Raw genomic sequence first — 14,780 nt, 5'->3', positions numbered from 1 at the left:
ATCCCCCTCTCAACAAAAAACCAAAAAAGTTGCAAAAAACCTCCGCCCTCCCGTGAGCTACTCTTCCCTCTCTTCTGGTGCATAACAAGTAGAGAACGTCACTACATTCCCAACATCAAACCACAATAATGCTTGATGAATTTAACTAATCACCATGTGCAGGGAATGTAACAGTGGGGGGAGAAAAACGAAAAACTGGAAGACGAGTTTGACTGTTTCAAGGGCACCCACACACTGCACGGCGCACACGCACGTTCCTAACTTCCTACTCCTTCAGAATAATACCTCTGTACATGTATATCAGACACCTACACACAGGTACAGGTACTCAAGCAGTAGACAGTTGGAGGTGGCCGTTCTCCATTCCTGTCAGCATCGGTCTACTGTCACCGCTATATAGTGCACTACTTTTGACCATATATAGGGAATAGAGTGACATTTGGGACGGAGGCTTAGTCTTTCATCTGAGCTGCCTGATAAGAACTAGGGACTACACACTATAGCGTGCCACAGTGATGCTCTGACCAAGCCCTGAGTATACAGACACAGATCTGTGTGCATCACTCTCCAATTGCTAAGCCAGGCCTGAAATCGCAGTCAATAATAAATACTAGATGATTTATTGAGCAATAAAAACAAAAAGACAGAAAGTCCTTGAGGGTTTGACTATTCCTCCAGAAGAGTTTTCATCTCTAGTGCAGTCAAGAGGGACGGAAGGATGAATGGATGGGTGGAGGAACAGGGTCAACATTTATCAGGCAAAAAGCGGTGTCCCCTTCGGGAGGTATAGTGGAATAAAAATGAAAAGAACAAGAGAATCGTGTTTATATGGGAAGGACGAAACGAAAGAGGGCAATAATTGGAGGACTATAAAATAAATGTCTCACGAAATGTTCACACACACACACACACACACACACACACACACACACACACAGGTGAGAGGGTCCACGAGGACTCATGATAGGACTAGAACAGTAGCCACCTCAATTTCCCTTTCAGTGCATCCGGTAACAGCAGTCAGTTTGTTTGGCCTTGCAACACGATCACATTCCAGGTCACTGGTTTACCGGACACCCCCGCAGCCCTCGACCTCTGGGGGCCGTAGCGCCTGTCATCGATGTCAATAAAACTTTTTTTTTGAAACATAATAAATCATTGAGTGTAACCCTCCAAAAAGTAATTAATTCATAAACCTATTTAAATGTCCATATGTACTAGGAAGCTACGTGTTTGTTTCTTGGGCTTCAGGAATTTGACTGAAAAAGTGCCACAGGTCTTAATTTTTTTTTTACTGATTTGAAAGTATAAGGGGGACAACGAACAAATGCCACGGTCAAGGCTACGATGGTGCCAGTGCAATGACTGGAGCTTACGGAGGTGCTCAAAAGCGCATGTAGTTCTTTTTGAGTTTTAGTTTAGAAAACAATCTCTTTGCAGATGTGACAGTTACAGGGATGGTAAAAACAGCTTAATTTCCATAGCAACATCAGGGAAACTGGGTAGAAGGTAGGAGGGCTTCAAATACAGCAGTTCTGTAACATATTTAATTTTAGCCTCTCAATTCTGGCCCCAACACATTACGGAAAGAGATGAACTGTATAGGAAGCTCTGGGGACAGGTCTTCTGGATACTGGACAGTCAATAAATTGGCAGATGCAAACAGATGATGGTATTTAGCAGAAAAAAGTTATTGAGGGCTTGAACAGAAAAAAAAGAAAAAAAAGTGGTTAGCGATTTTCGTTCATACTGGTGAAACCGGTGTTTGAGTTGTGTGGTTGCAAAGTCGACAGTCCCCAATCTCTGAAATATCTTGGCATGCCTCAAAATGTGTTTAAATTGTGTGAAGCGCAATGGACATGTAAAGCACAATGTCTCAGGAAAGACTGTCTGAGTTGGCAACTCAGTAATAGTATGGACCTACAGGCCGCGATGAAAACATTTGCACACAAAATAGGAGGACTTCAGGAGACCAGGGGAGTCTCAAGTTGGATTTCATTTGATTTAGGCCTAAATGAATTTACCTTGAATATTACAGCACATTTGTGTAGGGTATTAGCCTGACAAAACCCGCTGAGCAAAACCCGCTCAACAATACCGTCTGAATTTATCCTGAAGCTAACTACTTTTTTTTCTTCATTGTTAGGCTATCTGATGTGTCACTTTCATAAAAGGTTTATAAATAGCACCTAAATCGCAGCAAAAAAAAAACAGTATACAGCTATAGATAGTACACTTCATAATGAAACAATCTCTAGTGAGTTAGCGTTGAGGGTGGATTGACTATTATTGGCATGAATGCAGAGAAACTGCGTTACCGCCAGTGTTTCAGGTATGATAGAAATACAGGGCTGAGGCCAATCGAGGTCGGACCAGGCGAGGACAGTGTTATTTTAGCTGCCGAGCGGTGCTGTGAGGGTCAGTATCAGAGATGTATTATATTCAGAGCCTTGACCAACTGCAGGGCGTGTTTCCCCGATAGCCGTACAGGGGGGTGGACCCTGGCCTCCAACTCAAGGCTTCGTGTCTAATATAATGTGAGTTTCTTATTAATAGTACTGTAGCCAACCTGCTCGCTGGGGTATGGGGCTGACAAATTATACACTTAACCTTGGAGAACTCCTAACATTTCCAGTAAACATTTTCAATGGAAGGTTCATATTGATTCGACTCTATTTAAAAAAGCATTCTCTCTAGCATCCGTTCAGTGAATCTAAAAGTAGATTTTAAATCTGAAACCGTACACTGACCAACGGAATGAGAGAAGTACAGATACATAGAGAGGTAGAGAGAGAGAAGGGGTAGAGAGAGGTAGAGAGAGAGTGGGAAGAGAGGTAGAGAGAGGTAGAGAGAGAGTGGGAAGAGGGGTAGAGATAGGTAGAGAGAGAGTGGGAAGAGAGGTGGAGAGAGGGAAGAGAGATTGAGAGAGGGAAGGGAGATTGAGAGAGAGGAGAAGAGAGAGAGAGAGAGAGGGAAGAGAGATTGAGAGAGAGGGGAAGAGAGATTGAGATTGAGAGAGGGAAGAGGAGAGGAGAGGAGAGGAGAGGAGAGGAGAGGAGAGGAGAGGAGAGGAGAGGAGAGGGAGGAGGAGAGGAGAGGAGAGGAGAGGAGAGGAGAGGAGAGGAGAGGAGAGGAGAGGAGAGGAGAGGAGAGGAGAGGAGAGGAGAGGAGAGGAGAGGAGAGGAGAGGAGAGGAGAGGAGAGGAGAGGAGAGGAGAGGAGAGGAGAGGAGAGGAGAGGAGAGGAGAGGAGAGGAGAGGAGAGGAGAGGAGAGGAGAGGAGAGGAGAGGAGAGGAGAGGAGAGGAGAGGAGAGGAGAGGAGAGGAGAGGAGAGGAGAGGAGAGGAGAGGAGAGGAGAGGGAGAGGAGAGGAGAGGAGAGGAGAGGAGAGGAGAGGAGAGGAGAGGAGAGGAGAGGAGAGGAGAGGAGAGGAGAGAAGAGAAGAGAAGAGAAGAGAAGAGAAGAGAAGAGAAGAGAAGAGAGAGAGAGAGAGAGAGAGAGAGAGAGAGAGAGAGAGAGAGAGAGAGAGAGGGAAGATAGAGAGAGGTAGAGACAGATCAGAGATGACCATCTGGTCCTCACAGTGAGGTGTGCTGAAGGCAAAGCCATCTCAGTTGGCGTCGGCGCCGGAACTCAGCGTCAGCTGGGCCCCACCGGGTCATATATTACCTGACTGAAACCCATCTCTGGCCTGCTTGTTTGAGCCTACAGTGAATTCTCGTTTTGGCCAACTTGCAAAAAAAATATGTGAGTCACCTTTCAGGAAATGTGTACGAGTGATAACTAGGAACAAACTTTTCCACATTTTCTTTGTAGACTGTGTGTGTGTGTCCTACCTGTATCTCCATGCCCTGCTCCAGCAGTCTCTTTGCCTGGTTCTCCACCTCCAGTCTGGCTCTGCTGATCAGCAGCAGGTCATTCTCTATCACGTCTATACCAGACAGATCCACCCCCTGGGACAGATAGTCTGGAGAGAGGGAGAAGAGGGTGTTAGAGGGTGTGTGTGTGTGTGTGTGTGTGTGTGTTTGGACATGTACACCTTCAGATATTTTCCTGAGATCTAGAAAAACACCCTCCAACATTTGACAAGATAACATTTGGCATTCAGTGTGATTTATTTTCATTTAGATAGAAAACCAGCCTCCCACAATACAGACTCCGAACAATACAGACTCCGAACAATACAGCCTCCTACAATACAGCCTCCTACAATACAGCCTCCTACAATACAGCCTCCTACAATACAGCCTCCTACAATACAGCCTCCTACAATACAGCCTCCTACAATACAGCCTCCTACAATACAGCCTCCTACAATACAGCCTCCTACAATACAGCCTCCTACAATACAGCCTCCTACAATACAGCCTCCTACAATACAGCCTCCTACAATACAGCCTCCTACAATACAGCCTCCTATAATACAGCCTCCTACAATACAGCCTCCTACAATACAGCCTCCTACAATACAGCCTCCTACAATACAGCCTCCTACAATACAGCCTCCTACAATACAGCCTACAATACATACAGCCTCCTACAATACAGCCTCCTACAATACAGCCTCCTACAATACAGCCTCCTATAATACAGCCTCCTATAATACAGCCTCCTATAATACAGCCTCCTATAATACAGCCTCCTACAGTATTGGAGAGTGAAGGTCAAAGGGAAAACGTGACAAGCACACAGTTGTAGACATAGAAAACAGGTGGAACTGCAGTCAATAGGAAAGGTAGCAGTATATGTTGACTTTTAAACTGTGTGTGTGTGTGTGTCAGACAGATGTTCTATGCAGATGGGTTGATCCAATTAACCCCTTGCGAACATTCATTAAGACCTTCCCATGACTCACTCGCACACACACATCTTCAGTCCCCTCTACAACCTAATTGTGTTAAAAACAATACATAGTTGAATCTTTAAAAACCCTGTCACAAAAAGAAATGTGAACCAGCGACACAGGTAGGGAAAGCTAAGCTACCATTTCAGCGCAATCCAAAGGAGAGAGCAGGCAGGCAGATAAATAATCTGAAATAGCTTTAATGTCTTTGTCTAGACTCCCTGCTCTGCGCAGAGCACCGTGCTCCCCAGTGAGAGAAGTCAGTCAGCAGACTGGCCAGGGAGAAGAGATTGGACAGCAGAATATCTAATCCAAAGACAATCCACTCACAGACAACTAAAATTCACATCCCTAGTATGCTGTTCCCTGTGTGTGTGTTTGTGTGTGTGTGTGTGTGTGTGTGTGTGTGTGGGGCAGCCCCCAGGGACGGCCCTGGGCATTAGTATATTTTTGGGGGGATGGCTAAGTCAAGGTTTCAATTTACTGTTGAGCATTAGAATAATAGAATACACAAGGTGCAATTTCAAAATTTGGTTGTGCATCAGCGATTTCTCTCTTGTTATGTCAGTCACTCAATTAGCTGGATAGACAAACTTCCCAAAGGACTCATTTATTTTGGTACTGTCCATATGCAGCTTGTTTTTGGTCACAGGTCCAGGAATGACTGAAGAATTGCAACATTTAGCTAGAGCTACCTCTGCAGATAGCACTACTGGGTGATTTGAAAAGTCTTAGTCAATTGATCAATAATATAATACAACTTTTAGCAACAATAAAACATTTCACAATCTGTAGAAACTATGAGAATAGAAAGTTTCAGAACTTGTGTGAAACATCACAGCACAGTTGAAAAATATATGGCAAATAGAAATCCAATATGGATGGTGTTGAGAGATAGATGGGAGGGATTGAATGGAGCTGAAGGGTAGGACTAACAACAAGATAAATATACTGAGTCTGTAAAATGTATATAGGTTCAGAACTTTTGTGAAACATCACACACAAAAAAATATGGCAAATGAAATAAAACGGACTAGACGGACTAGACTAGAGAAATAGAGGGGAGGGGGTAAGGGTAGAAGGAGGACAGGACCAAAAACAAACTAAATATAACTATCGTAAAATATACTGTGTTTGTAAAATGTATATAGTATGTATAATCTGGAAGTAGAAGCCTAAGTGTTGTTGTCCATTAGTTTACTCCAATTAGGGGAAGTAGGGTTAGTAGAAAATAATAAAGGAAAATATATATATTTTTTAAGATGTATGTATGTATGTATGTATGTATGTATGTATGTATGTATGTATGTATGTATGTATGTATAGTGGGGCAAAAAAGTATTTAGTCAGCCACCAATTGTGCAAGTTCTCCCACTTAAAAAGATGAGAGGCCTGTACTTTTCATCATAGGTACACTTCGACTATGACAGACAAAATGAGAAAATAAATCCAGAAAATCACATTGTAGGATTTTTAAGGAATTTATTTGCAAATTATGGTGGAAAATAAGTATTTGGTCACCTACAAACAAGCAAGATTTATGTCTCTCACAGACCTGTAACTTCTTCTTTAAGAGGCTCCTCTGTCTTCCACTCGTTACCTGTATTAATGGCACCTGTTTGAACTTGTTATCAGTATAAAAGATGCCTGTCCACAACCTCGAACAGTCACACTCCAAACTCCACTATGGCCAAGACCAAAGAGCTGTCAAAGGACACCAGAAACAAAATTGTAGACCTGCACCAGGCTGGGAAGACTGAATCTGCAATAGGTAAGCAGCTTGGTTTGAAGAAATCAACTGTGGGAGCAAATATTAAGAAATGGAAGACATACAAGACCACTGATAATCTCCCTCGATCTGGGGCTCCACGCAAGATCTCACCCCAAAATGATCACAAGAACGGTGAGCAAAAATCCCAGAACCACACGGGGGGACCTAGTGAATAACCTGCAGAGAGCTGGGACCAAAGTAACAAAGCCAGACGTGTCCCCCTGCTTAAGCCAGTACATATCCAGGCCCGTCTGCAGTTTGCTAGAGAGCATTTGGATGATCCAGAAGAAGATTGGGAGAATGTCATATGGTCAGATGAAACCAAAATAGAACTTTTTGGTAAAAACTCAACTCGTCGTGTTTGAAGGACAAAGAACGCTGAATTGCATCCAAAGAACACCATACCTACTGTGAAGAATGGGGGTGGAAACATCATGCTTTGGGGCTGTTTTTCTGCAAAGGGACCAGGACGACTGATCCGTGTAAAGGAAAGAATAAATGGGGCCATGTATCGTGAGATTTTGAGTGAAACCTCCTTCCATCAGCAAGGGCATTGAAAATGAAACGTGGCTGGGTCTTTCAGCCTGAAAATGATCCCAAACACACCGCCTGGGCAACAAAGGAGTGGCTTCGTAAGAAGCATTTCAAGGTACTGGAGTGGCCTAGCCAGTCTCCAGATCTCAAACCCATAGAAAATCTTTGGAGGGAGTTGAAAGTCTGTGTTGCCCAGCAACAGCCCCAAAACATCACTGCTCTAGAGGAGACCTGCATAGAGGAATGGGCCAAAATACCAGCAACAGTGTGTGAAAGCCTTGTGAAGACTTACAGAAAACGTTTGACCTCTGTCATTGCCAACAAAGGGTATATAACAGTATTGAGATAAACTTTTGTTATTGACCAAATACTTATTTTCCACCATAATTTGCAAATAAATTCATTTAAAAAATTCTACAATGTGATTTTCAGGATTTTTTTCTTCTCATTTTGTCTGTCATAGTTGAAGTGTACCTATGATGCTAATTACAGGCCTCTCTCATCTTTTTAAGTGGGAGAACTTGCACAATTGGTGGCTGACTAAATACTTTTTTGCCCCACTGTATGTATGTATGTATGTATGTACGTACGTACCAGTAAAACGTTTGGACACACCTACTCATTCAATGGTTTTTCCTTATTTTTCCTATGTTCTACATTGTAGACTAATAGTGAAGACATCAAAACTATGAAATAACATATATGGAATCATGTAGTAACCAAAAAAAAGTGTTAAACAAATCAAAATATATTTTATACTTGAGGTTCTTCAAAGTAGCTACCCTTTACCTTGATGACAGTTTTGCACACTATTGGCATTCTCTCAACAGCTCAAATAAGCAAAGAGAAACGACAGTCCATCATTACTTTAAGACATGAAGGTCAGTCAATCCGGAAAATGTAAAGAACTTTGAAAGTTTCTTCAAGTGCAGTTGAAAAAACCACCAAGCGCTATGCTGAAACTGGCTCTCATGAGGACCGTCACAGGAAAGGAAGGGTGGGGGGGAACCTCATTGGCAAAACATTTTTGTACGCCAACCCCCCCACCCCACAACCAAATATCGCCTAGGGCCCCCAAAATGCTAGGGTCGGCCCAGGCAGCCACTCAGATAACAATACCCATCCGAGGGGCTAAGGGTATGGTTAAAAATTCTCATTTGTTGTAGAGAAATGCTGGTTAGAAAACGCTGTACTTCAATCCTTTCTAGCTTGGCCACTGGCCAGGTAGTGACGGCTAGCAAGGTCCTCTTTGGCATTGGCAACGCACTGCTGGCACCATGATGTGCATGTTGGTGGCTTCTTGTGGTGCCTCTACACTGGGCCCTCGGTCTGTGTTGTGCCATTGCACTGGGAATCGGTTACTGATTCAACATCAATCAGCCTGCCTCGTCGTCGGCCATATTTATCTGCACTGAGAAGACCCGTCTAAACCAGAGCCTGGGAAACGGGAGGCATTACACTGAGAACAACTCCAACTGTGACCTTGGAAACACAATTTAGTCATTACAAGGTACAAGGGAAGAAAGGGACTTCTGATAAGAAACATTAGCCATGACTCAATATGGCCGACTGGAAGCTCTCTAGGACGGGAGAGGACGCTGAAATTATTTCACAAAACATGCAATTCACTTCACAGCTGATAAGGAGGAGGAGGCAACAAATAGAGAGAGAGATTGTTATTGTGCAGAGAGCCAAGCCTCCATCTTAAAATTAGAAAGGAGAGATGACAACAAGAGAAAGCGAGAGAGGGGGGCAATTTCTTGGGATAGCCTTCCAAATAAGCTTTCTAAATTCCCTTCTGCTATATGTGCTTTCTAAATTCCCTTCTGCTATGAACCTCTTAAAAAAGGTCTTCACAGGAACACAACACAGCAAGAGCAATGGTGAATCCGCGTTTCACATTCAAAGGGGAAAGGAGAAAGCCTGCAAGTATCATCCATCGCAACGATGGCGAATTCTGCAGAGATTGCGTGAAATTACATTTGAACGGTCCACATTTCCAGAGTAAATGCAACCATCTAGGACACCATAGTGTGACAGTGAATGTATAAGCTACTACTAAAGTACTACAGGTGTGAAAGCCATTTAGAGAGTCAATGTTACGATAAAGCATCCAGTAAAATGTTAGTGTGGATGGCTGGTAAAGACAATCAAAGCACACAGTTTTTAGTGTGTGCATAAAGCTGAAGAGAATCGCTCCAACCCTGGCGCAGTCAGAGTCATTAATGTGACAATGACATACCTCATTCAGACAGGAGCACTATTGAATAAAATAAAATAAACATTTTTCCTTATGTAACCTAGAGACGGGGTTAGAACTAGTGCACTGTTCAGGGACCAGAGACGTATTATCGTTGTTGTCTCAGCCTGCGATTGGACAGACTGTAACAACTGTACCATGAGTTCTCATTGGTTCCATACACCGAGCTTCCCTTCTATTGTCTGTCTGTCAGATGGACGAGAGGATAGAGAATGTGTTTGTAAGTCATTGGGCGCCAGAAATCCACACACAAGGGGACACGAGGATTAGCGGAGAGAATGAGCAGAGAGAGACTAGACAGGGACTGGGTACAGTAGGAGTCAGCCTCTCTCCTAATGTTGATTTTTTTTCACCCAGGTTTCTGAGAACCAGTTTCAGAGTGGAGAGCTAAAATAGCTCTGTAGTCATTATATCTGGACACCAGGGACACAGGGGCGACATAGGACCCGTTTCCACACTTGTTTGTGTGTAACTGCTAACATAAACCTGTGAATTTGCTGCCAAAGCCGAGATGTGAAATAAACAAAGAGGAATCAGATAAGCTCGAGAGATGTTAAAATATTTATTTGCCAAGCAGAGCACGTGTTTGTGTGTGTGTGTGTGTGTGTGCGCGTGTGTGTACAGTGTGTGTGTGCGCGTGTGTGTACAGTGTGTGTGTGCGCGTGTGTGTACAGTGTGTGTGTGCGCGTGTGTGTACAGTGTGTGTGTGCGCGTGTGTGTGTACAGTGTGTGTGTGCGCGTGTAACCTCTGCGCTGCTTGAAGGTCACCCCTAGTGTTTATTGGCACTCAGTCCTTTCCCAGGCCTTCCCAACGCCTCTCAGACAGCAACATATAAGCACATGCTCCCTCCACAGCAACAAGGACTGAGTATGTGTGTGTGTGTGTGTGTGTGTGAGAGAGTGAGAGAGGGGTGGCTTGCACACCCTCCCAGTGGGACAGTGAACAACAGGAAGAGACTAGCTCCAGCTCCATGGTCCACAGAGGGGCCTAGTGCACAAAATAGAACCCCAGGAGAGAACACTGTGTGGGAGAGACAGGGCTGACCTTCCTCCCTAGAGACTAGATGGTGTTTACACCAATGATGGCTCTGGAATTATCATCAAATCTCATCAGCCAGTTTATCACACTGTCCCCATGTTTTATTAAGAGGGAAATAAACAGCTATGTTTCATAGGTCTTTCAGTGAAGAAATGTCAACTGTGTTCACCGTGGCCAAATATATGCACGTACGGAGACATAGCCAGCCAGCTGCAGTTCTTTCTGGGTTGCACTCAGCCTGCTACAGGATGACCACTGACCGCACGCAGAATACACTAAAATCATCTCTCTCAGTATAGGGCTATGAGTGAGGGGGAGAAGAGAGGGATGAAATGGAGGAGAGAAAAGACACTCAAGAGGTCAAAGGGACATGAGGTACTGTGATTAACACATAGTGACATAATCTAAGAACACTCTGCTATCCTGTCTGTCATTACTAAACAGGCAGACTGGGTGAGGTCATCAAAGAGGGTCAGTCAATGATGTCATCACAGAGAGCCCAGAAGGTCATCCGTGTTGTGACCTCAGTGAGGTTTAATGATTCAGAATGGAGTAAAGCTGGTGTGTGTGTGTGTGTGTGTATGTGTCTGTCAAAAAGGAAGGCGTAGCAGGTGGCAATGGGGTGTTTTTTAAGCCAATTTCCTGCAATTCCACAAATTTGAGCTGAGAGACATTTCTGCAGTTTCAGAGCAAATTTCCTGCAATTCTACACATTTTGTCATGGCCCTGAGATAAATATATTCTGCCATGGAGCTGAGAGAAAATGTTGCCATTTTAAAACAAATTTCCTACAATACTATGTATTTTGCCATGGCTAATGTGTTATTTGTCTCAAACATAATAACAAAACCAATACTGCTGAATTAATTGTTTTTGGAATTTTAAATTATCCCAGACTGCCTAGCCTAGCTTGTACTTTGGTGATTGTTAGTTCTCAAAGATTATATTATTAAAAAAAGATATATAGGTCAATTATCTTTTCTACATACATTTGATCTGCTTTTAGTTGTTGAAGTTTACACTGAAAGCATTTTGATTATGATAATTGTTTTACCGTTTGGTCCCGCCCAAGTATTTTCTATGCAGAAAAATCCCTGACTGTCTGAAATCTTGTGTCAGTTACAGGAGTTTGATCAGGTTCCAGCCACTGTCTGCTCAGTCACCTCATCCCTCCCTCGCTCTCTCTTTCGCCTCCAGTTGCAGACTACACAATCAGCCCTGACAGGCTGTTTCTGCCCCATTAGCTCATGCCATGGGGCACTGATCTACAGCCACAACACAGATAGTCAATATGGCTGGAGCTGGGCAGACACCCACAGCGAGTGCACAGTGGACTCGTCAGCAGTGACAGGCTCTGGCACGGCGACTCTTTCATCCCACTCGCTCCCTCTTCCCACTCGCTCACTCTTCCCACTCGCTCGCTCTCTCTTCCCTCTCCCTTTCCGATGCACGCACGCACACACACACACACACACACACACACATACATATACACACACACACACACACACACACACACACACACACACACACAAAAAGTTGAAATGGGGAAAAGGTAGAGAAACCCAAGCAAACAGCAACCTGTAGGGGCATCAGGGGACAGGGTTGGATATGGGATTGCAATATTAATACCAGCATCAAACATTTATGGGCATTCTCTCCTCCAAGCAGAGAAGTAGAAAATTATTTGTGTGTGTGAGCGTGTGTGTGTGTGTTAGGGCTGCACAATTAATCGAATTCACATAAAGATCGCAAGAGATCCATGATGCATGTTATATTTAGAAACGTCACTCAGAACACTCATGTAACGTCCACTTTTATAGTTTACTCCGTTTGTCAGTTTGCATCCTGCTCTGTTAGTACAAATGCAGTCAACAGATTGTACCAAACAGGAACGATGCTGCTTTTCACTTTGTTTCTTAATATACACTTAGAAATGTATTTATTTTTATTTTTAAGAAAATATAATTTTTTTGTCCATTAAAATAACATCAAATTGATCAGAAATACAGTGTAGACACTGTTAATGTCACTCCTGTGTTCCAATGATCATTTAGCCTTTTAAAATTATAAACTTGGATTAGATAACACAACGTGCCATTGGAACACAGGAGTGATGTTTGCTTATAATGGGCCTCTGTACGCCTATGTAGATATTCCATTAAAAATCAGCCGTTTCCAGCAACAATAGTCATTTACAACATTAACATTGTCTATACTGTATTTCTGATCAATTTCATGTTATTTTAATGAACCAAAAAAATGTGTTTTTCTTTAAAAAAAAAATAACATTTCTAAGTGACCTCAAACTTTTGAACGGTAATTTTTTATGATTCCAACAGTTGTCCAAGTGTTTTGATCTATATTGCAAACACAATATTTGGCAAAAAAACCATTTGCAATTAGATTTTTTGCGCATATCGTGCAGCTCTAGCGTGTGTGTTTGCATTGTACAGTTTACCAGTTCTACAGGAATGACTATGACTCCCTCTAAAGCAAAGCATAGCAACAAAATATGCCTATTGAGAACTGCCATAGCTCTGTATTTACAGTGCATTCGGAAAGCATTCAACCCCTGAACTTTTTCCACATTTTGTTATTCTAAAATTGATTGACAATTTAATATAAACACAATGACAAAGCAAAAACAGTTTTTTAGAAATGTTTGCTAATTAATATATATATACATATTTTTAAACGCAAATATCACAAGTATTCAGACCCTTTACTCTACTTTGTTGAAGCACCATTGGCATCGATTACAGCCTCGAGTCTTCTTGGGTATGATGCTACAAGCTTGGCACACCTGTATTTGGGGTGTTTCTCCCATTCTTCTCTGCAGATCCTCTCAAGCTCTATCAGGTTGGATGGGGAGCGTCGCTGCACAGCTATTTTCAGGTCTCTCCAGAGATGTTAGATCAGGTTCAAGTCCGGGCTCTGGCTGGGCCACTCAAAGACATTCAGAGACTTGCCCCGAAGCCGTTCTGTGTTTTACTTTGGACACAGATGTTTGACGACAGACTCAAGTTTGCGAGAGTACCACGTATTGAGCTTTTCTGGTGTCGAATGTGTTTTCAATTTTCAATCCTTCGTTTATTTATGTGTGGCTGTGTGCTTAGGGTCGTTTTCTTGTTGAAAGGTGAACCGGAGGTCCTGAGCGCTCTGGAGCAGGTTTTCATCAAGGATCTCTCTGTACTTTGCTCTGTTCATCTTTCCCTCGATCCTGACTAGTCTCCTAGTCCCTGCCGCTGAAAAACATCACCACAGCATGCTGCTGCTGTCACCACGCTTGACCGTAGGGATGACGCCAGGTTTCTTCCAGATGTGACATCGGCTGTTACTGTGACCGTATTACCGCCAGACCAGCAGTCACGAGTCATGATGGCAGTCAAATTCCACGTGACCGTTTAGTCACTGTAATTAGGCTTCTATCAAGCTCTGATGCTGCTGATGGTCATTAGTAACGTACAAAACTTGCTAATTGCCTGGTACTCAACACTATATTCTCCCTCTAATCACTCTGACATTAATGCGCAAATGTAATCAGAAATCTAATCAAACACTTCATGAGAGCCCATGAGCTCATGTTACTAGTGGTTGTATTCATTTGGGATCTATCCCATCCCAGAACTGTCCCAGACTATGTTTGGAATATTTCCTTCTCACACAGAATATAATAGGTTGACTTTTATCCTATGGGGGATAGTAGATTGACAAAGGCTAGTGCTTTTGCTGTTCGTTAGGCAAACACATCTTGTTGGCTGATGAAAAGTAAAATGTGGACAGTTCTTCCAATATCTTCAATATGCACCTCGGAATTGGATAAGGCGCGTGCAGATGTGTCCCCGATGTGTCTGTCTTCACTTGTAGCCTGTAAGAAAGACCAGATCACGTGACGGAGAGCCATTTCAGTGAGAGGTGTCGTGTCTTTGGCTATGCCGGATTAAGTGATATGACATGCTATTCTATAAAATATTACCTGATTAAGCTAATCAGGTACATGTAATTAACTAGAAAGTCGGGGCACCACAAAATAATGTTTATAGAGCTGTTATCTTCCAAATAAACTCAAAGACCTGGTAATCTTTTACCTCAATAGCAGTCAATTTTTAATCGTCACTTTATTTAGTCTCATCTGAAAGTTGTAAATTCTTGGTTCACGAACCCTGGCTAACAAGTTGAATTAGCAATACAAAATTTGGTTTAATTATTTATTTACTAAATACTCACACAGAATTACATCTACACAGAATGGATCATACATTGATTATAAAATGTCAAAGGAAAACGTCCCTAGCGGACAGAACAGATGCTACTTAATATAATGTTTACATA

General features: G+C 42.9%; 1 protein-coding gene across 1 annotated transcript in view; it reads right to left on the bottom strand.

Moving 5' to 3' along the window:
- Nucleotides 1–14,780, bottom strand: part of cog5 (component of oligomeric golgi complex 5) — a 92,126-nt gene that overhangs the window by 48,014 nt on the left and 29,332 nt on the right. The window contains exon 7 of the mRNA XM_029666082.2: nucleotides 3,835–3,965. Within this exon, the coding sequence (XP_029521942.1) occupies nucleotides 3,835–3,965 (131 nt within the window). The remainder of the gene's footprint in view (nucleotides 1–3,834; nucleotides 3,966–14,780) is intronic.

The sequence above is a fragment of the Oncorhynchus nerka genome, linkage group LG8 (assembly GCF_034236695.1).
Source record: "Oncorhynchus nerka isolate Pitt River linkage group LG8, Oner_Uvic_2.0, whole genome shotgun sequence".
In the NCBI taxonomy this organism is placed as follows: domain Eukaryota; kingdom Metazoa; phylum Chordata; class Actinopteri; order Salmoniformes; family Salmonidae; genus Oncorhynchus; species Oncorhynchus nerka.
Note: the sequence above shows the minus strand (reverse complement) of the source record. Positions and strands in the feature narration are given on the sequence as shown.